General features: G+C 42.2%; 1 protein-coding gene across 7 annotated transcripts in view; it reads left to right on the plus strand.

The window, feature by feature from the left end:
• Positions 1-16,360, plus strand: part of cobl (cordon-bleu WH2 repeat protein) — a 46,281-nt gene that overhangs the window by 3,058 nt on the left and 26,863 nt on the right. For 4 of the 7 annotated variants that reach the window (XM_031873716.1, XM_031873715.1, XM_031873721.1 and 1 more), the window contains exons 3-8: positions 7,530-7,724; positions 9,861-10,071; positions 11,986-12,214; positions 13,906-13,950; positions 14,680-14,768; positions 15,155-15,226. In XM_031873716.1, the coding sequence (XP_031729576.1) occupies positions 7,530-7,724; positions 9,861-10,071; positions 11,986-12,214; positions 13,906-13,950; positions 14,680-14,768; positions 15,155-15,226 (841 nt within the window). Of the gene's footprint in view, positions 1-4,861; positions 6,908-7,529; positions 7,725-9,860; positions 10,072-11,985; positions 12,215-13,905; positions 13,951-14,679; positions 14,769-15,154; positions 15,227-16,360 lie in introns of those variants that run through there. The other 3 variants (XM_031873717.1, XM_031873720.1, XM_031873719.1) reach the window with 3 other exon arrangements.

Here is a 16,360-nt window from a genome sequence, read left to right on the forward strand (position 1 = left end):
GAGAGAGAGAGAGAGAGAGAGAGAGAGAGAGAGAGAGAGAGAGAGAGTATTTGAGGCTACGTGTTGAATATGTATCTGGTAATATCTGCTATGTCTGTCATCCCTGTTATAAATAGACAGGGTGTGGATGCAATGCTGCTACAAGCTTGACCGAAGTACACGCTGGACTTATTAGATCAAAAAAGGACACCGTATAACCTTTGTTTAATTTTTGGGTTCAATAGGGAGTCAGTGTGTGTGGTAGAAATATAGACCGACTGGTAGAGCTTATGATGAACTTTGTGATTTATTCCTCTGAACACATGCGATAAAGTAGTCCACTTCTTTTTAATTCACTGCGGAGAGTGCCACCCTTATTCATAAGAACAGACCCTCTGTGTGTGTAATTAACAATTACAGCAAAGTCGAGTGTGGTTCATGCTCTAAGTGGGAGTTTATTATAAGGACTGGCACAGTAGGATTAAATAATGGATCCCTGCTCTGTGCTCTCTGAATGCATTCACTCCAAAGCCATGCCGTGATACATCAGACACATTTGAGACATCTAGACTGGCGGTATTTATAGATTGTTGTTCTCCTCACCAGTGTCTCACCTTTTTTTTTTTACTTCTGCTATCTGCCAACCTCCGTCCTTGGTGGAAGAAAACTTTGGCAGACACCCTTAACAACAAAGTATGCCTGTGTGCATCATACTCTCATGTATCTGTGTCTGTCGTACAGTGTGTCTGTCCCTACTGTCATGCAGCTGTTATGGGCTGCTGGGATTTATTTCAGGAAGCCTGCAGTCATATGTTAGTCATTGTGGTATGTGGGTTTGTCCGAGAGGAAGACAGACGGTCTGTACGTAGTGTGTGTGTGTGTGTGTGTGTGTGTGTGTGTGTGTGTGTGTGTGTGTGTGAGCGCGCTCGGACTGGACAGACTCTTCTAACGCCAGCTGACGTGCCACACCCGCGGTATCGCCTGATAAGGCTGAGGCGGAGGAGTGAAAACGTTCTACTGCACAAGTTGTGATGCTTTTACTCGCGTTTGAACCTTTTAACGCTGCTGCTATCTTGATTTTATATTTCATATTTAGTACAAACACTGCCGCCATGTCAGTATTTTCCTGTATAACCTTTAAACTGATTGGTATTTTCTTCGAATCAAAGGATCCCGGGGTGCTTTTAAGCTGTGTATCTGTAGCACACGTGTTTTTCTTCTTGTTCTTCCAGCAGCAGCAGCTCTCTCTCTCTCTAATTGAACATGCAGCTTAGGGAATAGTGAACAGACTAATTATTATTTCCTGCTGTTCCGCCTCTACATTCCACCTCTCCTTCCTTTCTTCTCTGATGCTGGACTCCACCCATCTTTCCTCATCTATTCCCCGTTTTCTTGTCGCTCTCCAGCCATGTGGGGGCTTTTTGTGCCACCTGAGATCCTTTCTTTCCTCCCTCACATCAACGTTCATTATCGCTCCTTCCCTTTCCCCTCTGCTGCTCCTCAGCTGTGGGCCATCCACAAGCTTTATGTCTGCTTGAGCCGGTGCGCAGTGTACATCCCATTTCTTGTTGTACCTATGAAATAACAATACGTACACTGTAAATGCTTATGTGACTTGATCATTTATTTATTTATCCCTCCATATGTGATGTATCGGTCAGGAAACCACCGGGATATTGCCACAGTCATTGAAGGATAGCTGGAGAAGATGCAATAGGCGAAATGTCTTGAATGCTAAGGATAGAAGGGGAATACCTTTTGTGTGTGAATAATAGTTAGTGAAGTAAGCTCTCCAAAGGAAATAGATAGACATGATATTTTCTTTTTCCAGCTGTTCAGACAGAGAGGCATGCCAGGCTTCCTGCTTCTATTTTTGGAGGATTATTGTTGTCTTGGAATATGTCTGGCATTAAACTGCCACAGCGTGCCTCTCTGTGTCACTGGTGACAAGAGGACAACACGACTACATGTGTGTCAGGAGAGGATGTTTGGAGTGCTGTTTGCAGTAAGTGGATTTCTCTCCTTCAGGTGTGAAACAGATACTAGTGGATCACCGGTGGCTGACTTAATCTGAGGTCATTGCAATGCATCAACGTAAAAGCCTTCAAAGAACTGGAAGGAGTGGAGGCAACCTAATTGATCCCAATGAGTAACAATTCATTAAGCAGCTGAGGTGTGGTGTTGTCTTCTTTTATCTCCCTTGGGTTATTATGTTACTGTTACTGACTCCGCACTCCTGTAGAACACATTGTCCTGAGCTCTAACCTGGTTGTTTAAATAGTCGTAGAGAAGTCATCACTTTGTAATCAGGTGAACCAGGTAACACGCAACCTGCTTTATTCTTATTTAAATGCTGGGACCTTACTGTAAACATGGCAGTAGCGCTGGCCGATAAGTCAATATGACAACTTATTGTCTTTCAATGGAGTCATATCGTGATGAAATCATATATTGAGATATTGTGATACACAATTACGTCGTCTAAATTGACAACAACGAGCACTTGAAATATTTTTGAGGGAGCGTATTTGAAGATTGCTGTTTTGTTTTTACATCACACTTTCTATTACCCCTCAGTTCAAAGCGATTTAACAAATGTGCCATATGGAAATATATATATGTTTTCTTTTATAATTTCACTTGAAACAGTTTTGCTCATTTTGCACTAAAGTCCTTGAATGAGAGTAAGTATTTAATTCACACAGGAGTATACAAAAATAGGCGTTTAGAAAGGCACCCACCTGTCACCCAAAGCGGCCACGCCCTTAATTATGCATAACTTTAAAGCTGAATATAATTTAAATGGATGAGTTGTATAAAAAGTCACCTCCCGCACAGTTGTTTTGAACAGGGTTATTGGCTATAGAGACATAAAATAGTTTTCTGTACCCGGCTGTAAACCTGTTTATCTCTTCTTTAAAGTTGGGCGTTTTAACATGGGGGTCTATGGAGATTGACTCGCTTATGGAGTCAGCCTCAAGTGGCCATTTGAGGAACTACAGTTTTTGGGCACTCTCACATTGGCTTCATTTCTCAGTACCAGAGTTTGCCGCTTTTTAAAAAATCTTTTATTGATTTCAGAGAATTATGTGTTGAGTTATGTTAAAACTATTGGTGGTTGTGGTGGACCACCTCTGCAGTGAGAATACAGAGGGCCACACTATCGGTCTCATTGAGCCTCTGTGCTCTGCTTTACAGTGGGGTGTGTTTTTTTTAACCACATGGCTGGTAATACGAGCAACAAGGCATATGCTGAATAAGGAAGTTGAGTGCCTAGCAACTGTAAACAAACACTTTACTGGGCTTATATGTCTCCAATACTCACAACAGCACACAACACTCACAACACAGCACACAATACTCACAACACAGCACACAATACTCACAACACAGCACACAATACTCAAAGCTTTCACACTCTTTCTGTACCCCGTTTGGTTCGTGTGTCATTTCTGCTCCTCTTTTCTCTGGATCACTGTGTGCATTCCCCCCAAAATCGACAGCTGCTACTAAACTGAGGTTTGCACTCAAGTAGTATAAATATACGTTGCCATGGGTGCACCGTGATACCAGAGGGGTATGCTGTGAGTGTCAGGGGAGTGACTCTGGGTCCAGGATGTGTAGCATTCACAGTGTCCAATGGATCATGGGAGGTTAAACACTCAAGTGTTGGGCGTGGTCTTGAAGTGGCACTCGGGGATAAAACACGCTTACTTTGTTGATGTTTCTACTGATGTGTCTCCCAAATAATATTTCATGTTTTTGAAGGTATGATCATGAACTGAGGACATTTTTTGTCATCAGTCAGCAATATTACAGAATGGAGCTTTATTATTTTCAAATCAAGTTGATTTTGCAGTATTGCTTTGAATACAGTTTACTCTCTGAGTTGCAGATTGATATACTTTGATATTTCTATTATTGAACTTTTAGGTTCCATGTCTTGCTCAGGGTCAGAGGTCAGGGATCAAACCATCAACCTTGCTATTGATAGCCAACCTCCTCTACCAACCAAGCTCCTGCTGCCTGTTCCTCCTCTGTCTTTAAAGGTTGATTTGTAGAGCTGCATGACAGCCAGCCGGTTAACTGGTCAGTACAGTAGAAATATTCTCTTACTGTCAATGTTACTCAAACATTGTACGCATTCTTTTACATCAATCCTTTATTATATGCCACACAGCTTTGGTTTCATCCATTGTTTATATTCTCAGAATGCAAAACAAAGTGTCTCATAGGGGATGTAGGTCAGCTGTGTTTTTGGTTGTCTTCATTAGAGGACGGTGGCTCATTGTTGTAGTGATCGTATTGTCTGACACTAAAGAGACTCTTGTCTGACTGGACGTCCATGTCTCTGACTGGGGACACGTCTGTCTGTCTGTCTCCGTTACTGCTTCTCTGACTGCATGAGTGTGGCTCTGTCTGCTGCCTTCATTCATAGTTTGATTTACTCACTTCCACAACAGACGTTGTTGTTTACAGTAGTCCAGTCTGTCTGTCTGTCTCTGTTTTTCTCATGCGCTCTTGTGTGTAGCATTCTGAACCATTGCATTGTAGGTATCAGTAACAGACTGGCTGACCATTTTACATGTTGGTTTTGCTTAATGAAATATCATAAAACACATACTAATTAAATGTTATCTATATCATTAGTTGTAAGGCTCAAGAGAGCAGCGGACTTAGCAGAAAAGAAATTTCAACAAAGAAGCCGCCCACTTGTAAATGGAATTTGTTTTGGTGGGAATGATGCTGACAGAGCACATTTCAGAGCATAAACTAATATATTCCATTACTTTTACAAGACCTTCAGGAGTGGGAACTGTTTCTATGGCTTCAATAAATAGAGTCACTGACGGTTACTCCCCCCCCCCCCCCCCCAAAAATCCTTAAGGTCTCCGGTGTGTCTGAGCAGTGTTATGTAATTGAACTTGTCGACTAACAACAGTAATCTGACTGTGACGTTCATGGATTTGCATTGTGCTCGCTGTGGCGCTGTGTTTGCAGCGCTGTTTGGCCAAGCCTGTAATTTGAGGGGCATTTCATTTTTTCTGCATACACCCTGCAATCATCCCACACCTTTTTCTTTCCATCGGTGTGGGACAGTTTCAAATGTTTGTAGTCTTCATTTTGTCCTATATTCACCTTGATCAGTGTCTTTGCACAAACATGGTCCTACTCTCACATCCAGGCTTGATTTATAGTGACTTGATCAGGAGTGAGCGAGGTTGTATTTGGGTCAGGAAGTAGGCAGCCTTACGTACACGCACACACAGACACACACAGACACACACACACAGACATGCAGACTAATCTGTTAAAGAGCCTATCAGACAGACAGCAAAATAGGACGACTGGTCTGCTGCATATAGGCCCACGTCTACCTACAAAGGTAAGGCTGTAAGTGATTATGCCATGTTGACAAGAAGCAAAAGTTCACCAAATACGCGGTCAGATTGTTGATCTTGTTTACTCAGTGTTTGATCAAATATTGCCTCGTCTGATTTTATTAATTCTAAGCTGTATTTCATTTAGTCAAAAATGTGTGTTTGGGTTAGGACGGCTTCAAACTCTCCTCACTTATAGAGTGTGTTTACGTAACTCTTAAGAAACACATGGGGTTTTGGAGGATTGAGCTGTAGTTTATGCTGTTAAGAATGGCATCGTAGATTATATCTCCACCATCAACACTATTGTATTATGTACAGTAATGGCCGCCATCCACATACAAGGTAAATGTTGGCTGTGGCAGGTAAAAAAATCCAAGTAACCTTCCTCCAAACTCCATACAGGTGTTCTCTGTTCACTTTGTTTTATAGCTGCTCACATGTTGTCCTGGATGATTTTAGACCACACAAGTCTGCTGCACCTTTGGCAGTTTGAGATGAATTCAGCATCTATTTGTTTTAGATCCTTACTTTTGAAACGTTCAGAAAAGAGGATGGTGACAGAAATATATCCGTGTTAATGCTGTTTAGTCGAGCGAAAAGAACGGAGTGGTTCTGAAAGGTCCATTAGTAACCGTGTGTGTGTGTGTGTGTGTGTGTGTGTGTGTGTGTGTGTGTGTGTGTCTGTGAGAGTGTGTGTGTGAGAGAGTGAGCTCATTTGTAACTCAGTCCCTGTAGCAGCTCAGCACTTACTGCCCCCCCCGTGCGGAGCAGGGTTTCCTGCCTTCGCTCCCTGCTTCTCCTTTACTCCCTCACTCTTTCTTTACGCTCGCTCATCCTTACTCTGTGGGAGATGAGGCTTTTCCTAAAGGAGTCTTTGTGCGAGTTAGAGAGAGGGAAAGAGAGAGGGAGAGAGCGAGAGAGAGAGAGAAATGCTATGGTGAGACAGGCCAAAGGGAGAGAAGGATACTAGCTGACTGTGTTAAGCTTGGCCGGAGCCCAGTCCCACAGCTTCACAGAGCCCACTTCTGTTTACCTTCAAAGACCGACCGGAAAAATACTAACATTTCACACATTGACAGGTCTCTAAGCTGTTCATTTCGTTCTCTGCTCGTTTCTAAATGCACCTTGCAGTTGGTGATTAGAAATGATCTGCACTGTGTTTACACTACGATCAATGCCGTCAACCCGCGAAGTGAGGTCTGTCACTCCCCTGAACACTTTCTACATTGCATAATGAGTCAATGACACCACGGGTCGTGTGGGTGAGAGTTGATATCCGACTCAGCTGTTAATGGTTAACTCTGGCCAGGTTAGAGTCCGCTCACTGTGCTATATTCACATGCATTCTTCCTTCACTGTGCTCTCCTTTGCCTTTTACACTGGGCAGGAGCACCATGAAGGACCCTGGATAATACGCCACTGGATTTAACGTTAACGCGTTCTCTCGGAGAGTGCGCCTCGTCCTTGGAGCTGGATTTATAAACAGCCTGACGTAGCATAGAACCCGCGTGGAACACTTCATCAACACGAGGACTGTTTGTGACGTGAGTGGGATGTTTTTTCTTTTCGTTATCTAGGGCTAATATTTGTGCTGCGAAGGCCGAGAGGGAGTGCGTGCTGAGATGTGTGCTGTAGGAAAGCGGGTTGTCACTGTTAGAGGAATGAAGTGCTCGATTTCCGTCTGATCAGCTGCGTCTGTCACATCTGAAGACCGTTTCGTAATGGAAGTGAAGAGAAAGGTTGAGTCACAAACGGAAACAAAGTCATTGGTATTCAGGCTGCTCCCTGAGTAGCGCGGCAGTGGGTTGCTGTTGTGCTGTGTCACTAAGACTGGACTCAAGACAAACTCAAACAATCGACATCATTCCATTTGTTAATAAGAATGAAAACACGTGACTCAAAGTGTGGAAACATTGCATCGGATGAACAAAGGAATGATTCATTGCTTTCTTGACTTAATCGAAACATATTGTGTCCTCTATGAATCCGATAACAGATTGATGTACAACATGTGAAATAAATACCCCCTTTTTTATTTATTTTTTTTAAACATACTCCACTAAAGTCCCACATGGAAAACGTAGTACGATCTAGGAAACTACAACAAACACCCAAGAGTTCATAATATTGTATCTTCTGTGTATCTTTGCCGTTGTCGTGTCCCAGGAAGAGAATGAAGGCACGCGCCCCACCTCCGCCACAGGTCCCTCTACCCGCCCCGCGCCACATCTTTAGAAACGCTGTACCTGACGGGGGAGGCACGTCAGGCGTGGACGCCAAGGAGAACCTGCTGAGGCCCACGGTGGATTTACAACTAACCCTACCACAGGGGAACCAGACGGCAATAACTGAGGATGGCAGGTGAGAGGGGCAGGGAGGGGCACACGGGCACAAATTGAATCTCGGTGTATCTATAGTAAATCTATAGATACAAGGATCTTAGCTATTGCTTAGCTGAACAATTGGTTTTACTGTACGCTCACCAGACAAACAGCATGAGACTCGTTGCTGTGCCAGTGGGGCCTCGTCAAGGGGTCCCGTTCCCAGCACAAGCTTTGTCCCAGAGAGTCTCCCAATGAAGGCTGTCCTGCTGGTGCCCTCTGTCCCTAATGAGGTTCTCTCATTTGGGGCAGAAAATCAGGGATGCCTCCCCAGTACAGAACAACATGCTGCTCTTTTGATAAACATGTGCAAACTTTAGGCTACTAGACGTCAATGTGCTACCTCTGACTAGAAGTAAAAGTAAGTAATTAGTATCGTTTTATAATATTAATCTTTACTTCAACATGTGGAACTTTGCCAACTGCCTGTTGAAACTGTTTCAAAAGGTGTTGGTTAGTATCGCAGCCTTACTCTAGATCATTTTGGGGAAAGGAATGTATGATATTACATGTTGGCTACAAAGGGGGTGTGTTTACAGCTCTCCCTCTCCCTCATAAGATCCTCATAAGATGTGTCATAAATATCTGATACTAAGTAGCACAGCCCCCAACCATTACTGTAATTACTTTATTGTACGAGCTTGGCAATCAAACAAGGCAAAATAAGACAACAATATCTCCTTAAAAAACATTATGTAAAGACAGTAAATAGTGTTTATGTTTGATTAAAGTTCAGAATGGTTTATATTTCAAACTTGCACATTTGTTGAGCTCTGTTGAAGGATTGATGCTAACACTTTAATGTGCAGATCTGATTATAGTATTACACCAATGTTGTATCTTTATAGTATACAGTTGGCTTTTCCAAAAATTCAATCTGCAATAACAACTTCAAGATACAAATAATTATTATTATGTATTTATTATTTTTAAATTTAAATCAGGATACCATTTATACTCACAACTTTTGAACCTTACCCCAACTTGTCATGATTAGAAAATCACATGATGCAAACTACTTTAAATCTCAAGTTCAGTAAGAATGACCCACGCTTGGCTACATAGCCATTGGGGTTACCAGGTTAAACTGTAACATATTTAATACCACATTTGACCGTTACCTTTGGAAAGTGATTGTGTTGTGAATCTGCTAACTCATCTTAAGGAGCACATAGTAACACAGCGCACTGGGTCTGTTGATTGTGGTTTTAGTGATTGTCAATGGTGTCCTTTGTGGCGGTAGCTCTCTCAGTTCTGTCATCTGATCTGGCTGTTCCCAAAACATTGGAGACTGTCTCTTGGTTTCTTTATCTGAGGATTGACAGGTAGTACTGCAGGCCTCCTCATCAGCTGCACCAGACACACAAAGCAGCGCAGCGGACTACAGAGCTTCTCTCGTGGCTTAATGGACATAAGTACTCATGTCAACAAGTACTCTGTCATTATTTCTCTATGCCACCATGTTTTGTCGCTGCCTTTTTATTGTTGGAGGCTCTTTTCAGAGTTTCTGTCGAGATAAACCGTACGGATAAAATCTACAACAGCTGCTGTTGTTGTTTTGTTTGTTTTTAATTCCCCTGCTAAAGATAGACGAAGAAAACCGTAATATTACATTATTCTTGTATATTTCAAAGAACAGTTCTTCAAAATATGGTTTTAGGCTCGTGTTCAGCTTTTAGTCTCAATTCACACAACAGTTTTGTCAAGTAATGTAGGTGTTACCATACCTCTTCTAAATGATATGGATTGGATTTGATGGGATTTGATGGGGTTTCACAATGGTTTGATACATGACCAATAAATATTAACACAGGAGGAATTGTTAATTTGTTCAGGCCGAAATCAGTGCTATGGCCATCCAATCTACACTATGGCTGTTTAAACTGCTTCGTATTTTGTCTATCAACTAGCCATTCTTCCTCCTGAGTGCATCAGATGTGAGTAACTCTTCCCTTCAGTAGAGCTAAAACTAAGTTAGGCTTCGTAACCCAATCTTCTCTCCTGCCTCCCTCTTATCCTCCCTCGCTCCCCGTCTCCTCCTGTGGTTCTTTCTTACAAACCCCCTCCCCCCCTCTCTCTTTCACTTTCTGTCTCCATCCCTCCCTCCCTCTCTCAGTAAGGCGCTGATGGACCTGCTGGTCGAGTTGTGTAGCCGCCACCATCTGAATCCGGCGCTGCACACCCTGGAGCTGCTGTCGCCCGAGGGCCACTCTTTGGGGTTCAAGCCCAACGCTCTGCTGGGCTCCCTCGACGTGGCCTGCGTCCTCATCAAGGAGAAAGTCTGGGAGGAGAGAGTGGTGCGCAGACCGGCGCCCAAAGTGCCAGAGGTGAGTTACAGCGGCGCCTGACGGTGTTATATGTTTGTTCTTTTAGGGTGTTATACATGTCACAGCAGTTATGAACGCTGCTGAAATTAGGTTTGGTTCGGCTTGGCATGGATTCCTCTGGACTTTGAGACAGTGACATCTAATATGTTAACAAATTAAAGCAAATCAAATAATAAGAGTGTGCATAATAACTAGAAATCAAAAGAATACCCCAAAGCTATCTATGTTTTTGTCTAGAATAGCAGTGGAAAAGCCCTTCATGTGATAGTGCAGTGTGCATAGCTCCTTACCCTGTCGGCCTCTGTAATGTCCGTCCCTCCTCTCTCTACCTTTTGCCTCTGACGGCTGGCAGAAAGCAAGGCCAGTGAAACCTGTAAGGGCCCATGCTAAGGTAGGACGCCAATTGGGATTAACTGGCCGAGCATGACATTGGAGTCAGTTCTTATGGTGTTTCAGTCTTACGTGTGCCATTTTTCGTCTTTATCACCGGTCTTGTTGCCATCAGTTTTTTTTTTACAACTCACTTGCCTACCTGAACTTATTTCGACTGAGCGTTAGTCTCTTTGTCTGCCCCTTTTTCTCTGCTCTCCTCCTACAGTTTGAATATTTGATGAGTGCCTTACCTTTAGTTACCATGCATTATTTCTCTGCTCTTCTCAGGGCTCGCTGGTTGCTCTCTCTCTCTTTGACCCCGCCTGGCCTCAGGCCAGACACTGACGCTATTCCAGTTTTATCTGTCTACACCAATCAATGCAGTCTAATACGACATTTAGAGGTGATTCTAATGTAAAATCTACCCTCATTAATATAAATGGGGTGGTCAAAATGTAGGAAAAGACATTTCAATGACATGCAACACAAGGTTGATGCATTGCCATAGGACCCTAAAAACACATAGACTAACTTTTGGAGTAAACACCTCACCTGAGAGTGAAAGCGTCTGTTTGACTGTGATGAAGTGTTACTGTACTGTGTTACTGGGATTGCCTGCCTCTGTTAGTTCATTTGTCTGAAGAACAACACCTGGAGAACTACCAGTGAGATAAACAGAAGATTTGGGCACTACACACACTCCCCAAAAGTAAAAAAAAAACTGTTGATTTTTGAAAAATGTCCACCACTTTCATCCAGCAACACCAAGCCCCTCACCCTACTTTAAGATAACCGAAGGACCCCTGTACCCCTCTAATGTCTACTATTCTGTCATCTTTTTTGACACTTTTGACCGTGACACTGATGTCTTACTGGAGACGTTCATTACCTTTTGGCAGAAGCCTGTGCAAGAAGAATATTTCAGGCACTTGGACTGGAGTATGTTTTTATAGAGGCTGATGTGAACCACTTAGTGATAAAGACCGTCGCACAGAATGGCCCTTCTGTCTCCATAATAGAATACTATGTAATGTGTAGGTTTACACACACACACATCAAAGATCACGTGCATGAATGCACACAGATATCATCATCTTTGGTCTATTAAATGCTCCTTTTTTTCTGTCAGCAACCAAAGTCTAAGCTTAAGTTACTCATTGTTGAAGTGTCTTTACTTTCTCCATCTCTCCTTTGCACATGTTTTACATTTCACGCGTTTTGTTCTTACTCTATAAAACCTTCAGACAGCAACTCATTCAGTTTACCTGTACTGTCTGCTCTTTGAGCTTTGATTATTTTTGTCTTATTTCTTCCATCAAGGCCGTCCTATTTCCTTTTTTCTTTAGTAGAGATGTATCCAACAGAGGACCTTCACTTTGTTTATCTTTTTACACTCTTGTTATCCTACTGGTTCAAATCCCCGTTCTGTGACTGCAGAATCTGAAAATGCCTCCAATAGTCACAACAGTGAGCCCCAATTAGCCTTTTTATTTCATCCATTTCTCCATTTCTGTTCCCACCATTCTCCCCTCTCTACATCAGAAAACGGTGCGTTTGATGGTGAACTACCACGGCAGCCAGAAGGCAGTGGTACGGGTCAACCCGTTTGTACCCCTACAGGCTCTGGTACCAGTCATCTGTGACAAGTGCGAGTTCGAGCCTACACATGTCCTGCTGCTGAAGGACAGCATCAGTCGCCACGAGTTGCCGCTGGACAAATCTCTAACAGAGCTGGGGATCAAGGAGCTCTACGTACACAATCAGAGTCTAGGTAAACCTTGATCACTTGATTCTGTCTATTTCGTTTTTCTTTTTGGGGGTTCAGTCACTTTTAGATTGCTTAATATTCAATGTGTATTAAGTTCCCAGAACAGTAACCACATTTTTACAGACAACTTTTCAACGTTCCCCTCCTTAGCATCTCCAAGTGTTATCATAGTTGGTGCTTCTGTCGCAAAAACAACCGGATCGCTTTCCATTTTCCTCAGAACTTGGCAACAACCAACCACACAGGAGTAGGACACACTGTATTTCTTTTCTCCCGCACAGTTACTAGGATTGTTCCACGGTGGGCCACATACGCTACTGGGGATAGTAACTTCAAAGACATTGATACTCGTTGGTAACTGGGGATAGCTACCGGGTAAAACAAAAGGGCTATCCTTTGGCTGCTTTGGTTGAGCAATGGTTAGCAAAGCCGTAAATCGAGCCCTCATTTCCCCGGGAGATGGAACCCGGTGGCAGACAGAATTGCAGCGTGAAAGCGAGGTTTCCAGGGAACCAATCTGAACACTAAAGGTGTCATTATTCAATAGCTATCACATTGTGCAATCAATATGTACTTTATAATAACTTAAAGCAAAAAAAACATCATTATAGCCACTTCAAATATAACATCATTTTATAATTTTTAAATGTGAAAAAAATGGTTATTAATATAATTATTTACATAGTTATTTAGTTTTGTTCGATTCAATGAATTAAACATGAATAGAGCCCCTCTGGGTTTGTGTTAATGACCGATAGCTATTTAAAGCAGATTAAAGACGTCATCATGGATACTGATGGGTGCCTTGGCTTGTCCAGCTATTACTGTATGTCATGTTATTTGATGTTACTGTGACTGCATATCATCCCCAATGCAATTACTGTAGCATATGCTATCAGTGAATCACAATATCTTTGTAAAAATGTATAAATGCATTTACAAGCAAAAGATAGGTTTTTAGCTCTGCTACAAATTCGACAGCTTTGTCTTAAGCCACCATAAAAAGGCAATGTTGAATGTAAGATGTAGCAAAGTTTTATATTCATGATGAGAATAACACAGTTGCACAACAGAACGTATATGTTTCTTCATTCTCTGTCTTGTGAGCTTCTGTTTAGGGACCTTAAGTGTGCACAAATGAGGGTTTTCTTATCCACCTCCGCTCCCTACCAACTGATTGAGGACAGCCCTCCATATGGCAAAGCCTCGATAATACTTTCATCTAAACAAACCTTGGTAAATACAGTGTCCCTGGGGATACAATAACTAGTATGTTGTGTTCTTTATCTGATAGTAAGTTGAATTATGGTCTAAGATCTGATATCGTCGGTCAGTACCATGGTAACAGTCACACCCAAAATTCCAGATACTGTTGTTGTCACAGAGAGCGATCACAGAGGAAAAGCTTGGGGGTTTATGGTCATGACGGATACAAGCAAGGACATTTAGAACATTACTCAATGTTTATGGTCAAATAGTATTACGTAACGGTTGTATTCTGTTTTTCAACCGTTCTCTATTGTCATGAAGCATATGGAGCCTGGTTTATCATTTAGTTTGTGTCATGATGTGTTTAAATGCACTCAGTGGTGCTACAACATTGCAAATACAACAGATCGATTGATTGTTTTTGATGCAGGTCAGTTGTCCAATAAATGACTTCCTGTGTTTTTAAAGCTTGTTATGTTTTCCAGTTCTTCAGCCTAAGCGGGCTTCTGCTCCAGCTCTTAACTACTCAGGTATAAAGTCACGATACGTCTTAAGTTTAGCTGGTTCCAACCACGTAGCTGTTTAACCCAACGTACTGCCGCTTGCTTATTAACCCTGCTTTTTTACGATGTTGGACTTGCATGTTTGCTTGCTAGCCACCCGTCTCAAAGAAACAATTTTAGTTTTAATGTTTTAATTTTGATACTTGTGTAAACATCATCTATGCCGGTCAATTTGAAATGATTTACTGTTGACTTAGTTTGCTTTTTTTTCCAGAACGCAGTAGTAGAGCTCTGTGATTGTTTTAATTAGTTTACGTTCCCTCCCTGCCCTCAAGTCAACAGTGTTATCATGAGACATTCTTTGCTTTGTAGACTGCAAAGGTTAGACAGAGGTGGTCCATGAGAAGAATAAAGCTATAGCGCCCTCTGCTGAGGAATCTCAGAGGATTATTCTGTTCGGTTCTTTGTGAATAAAAACAGGTGGAGTATGCAGACCGTTCCAAAATGTTTTAAAACAACCAATTAATAAAGACCATACAGATAAAGCAAAGCACATATATTGGATATCATATGAATCACGGTATCCTACTGTCTTGGCAATCTCTTATCTAATTAACCCATGCACGCTGTGATCATTAGGCACTCATTTCTACTAAATTCCTCACAGACTTTTTCTCAGACTGAACCTGACTTTTTTGCTTTTTATGAGTCACTTACACTATCATGTCCTCCTCTTCCTCCTCCTCTTTTTCATAGACTCCATGCGCTCCAGTACTACCAGTTTGAACAGAGCAGAGAAGAAAGGCCTCTTGGGTATCTTCCAATTCAGCAGGAGGAAAACCAAGGTAAGACTCCAGATCTCTGTTGCTGCTTTTTTTTTTTTTTGACAATTTGTTAATGTTTTAGTATTCTTCTCCCTCTTTAACAATTTCCCTTTTAGCAGTTTAATTATGTTTTATTATCAAAGTTGACGTTGGTCCATACAGACACAGTGATGCATTGTATTGATAGAATTAACAGCCCCTCTAATGTCATCATAACTGTCCACTAAGTTTAGCATGACTCATTTGCACCAGTCTCATGGGAAATATATGGTTGTGTAATAATTAACAAGCTAACCTTGAGTGGTGCATGCCATTCATACTTGCTCAGATTGATAGCCGAGGCTAACTGGCTAACTGCATTGCTGAACAGTGGAATGCTACATGTTAGCTGTGCCTTCCGTTTGCAGACTGACACAACATCTATGGACACGGATGACTGTGATGATAAAGTTATCCAAATAACAGACACTCAATCTAACGTAAGTACCACTAACGCATCTGACGGCGTCCAGGTGTGATGAGTCAAATCAAAGTGGGATTTGGTTCTACTGTGATCTCACCTTAACTCGTCTCTGAATCATTCCAATCATATAATGTGGACGGAATAACAGGAACCCCTGTACAATATAATACAAACCAGCACAAACCACAAACACTAACACAGGGTTGGATCAACAGAAATTGGTCAAACTACACAAGCTAGTACTTCCTATTGCAGGTCAGTTGTATTGGGTTTTATCACATGGTGTGTGTGGGGGGTTCCTGTTGTTATGTCCATTTATTGTATGGCTGCTGGTACTTTCATATGGCATTAATATAAAAACCTTTTCTGTTTAAGTCTGGGTAAATAATGTTTTTTAAAGAAATTATATACTGCATGCCTGTTATATTCAACATCATGGTAGATTGTGAAGAAACACTAAAAGACGGCACATTAGAGATGCTCTGTTTATTGAACTGTTGAGAAATGTTGATCGGGTGAGGAAGGTGGCACCAGTGCTGGTTGACAATGCCAGTATCATCAAAGCTTATTACTTTAGTGTAAATGTTTTCACATTCAGGTTTCCTTGCTGGTCAGTGAACTAGCTTCACAAGCCCTGAAGGCTCTGGCTTCTTGGCTACAGTTTAAATGTCCTTTTTTATTATTGTTATTATTAAGTCATTTATACGCATCACCTTGTTATTACCAGCCTCAGGGCAATCTTTACAGAACATGGCCTCCAGAATTGTCTGCTGATTGCTCCTGTGCGATGTGTATTGAGTTGTGGTTATGAGCACTGATGTCCTCCAGAGGGCAGCAAGTGCCTCCTTTTGATTCGTCAGCGGCGTGTTCTCACTCTCACGCCCCAAAGAGGAGCTCCCACTTACTTTTCTTTCCTACGAATAAGTACTGCACAGTAAAAGGGAAAAGTGTTAGGTCGTGATATTTATGAGGGAGTGTACAGTCTGTGCTCAAGGACCAAGAGGGATCCGTGTCCACAGCGGCCCATATGACTGGTGTTGACCAGCTTCGGGGAGATTCACAACAAACTGGAGCCGCAATATCATCTCCCTACAACCACTCCAGTGTGTGTGTGTGTGTGTGTGTGTGTGTGTGTGTGTGTGTGTGTGTG

Source organism: Anarrhichthys ocellatus, unplaced genomic scaffold, assembly GCF_004355925.1.
Source record: "Anarrhichthys ocellatus isolate YVR2014 unplaced genomic scaffold, GSC_Weel_1.0 scaffold74, whole genome shotgun sequence".
NCBI lineage: Eukaryota > Metazoa > Chordata > Actinopteri > Perciformes > Anarhichadidae > Anarrhichthys > Anarrhichthys ocellatus.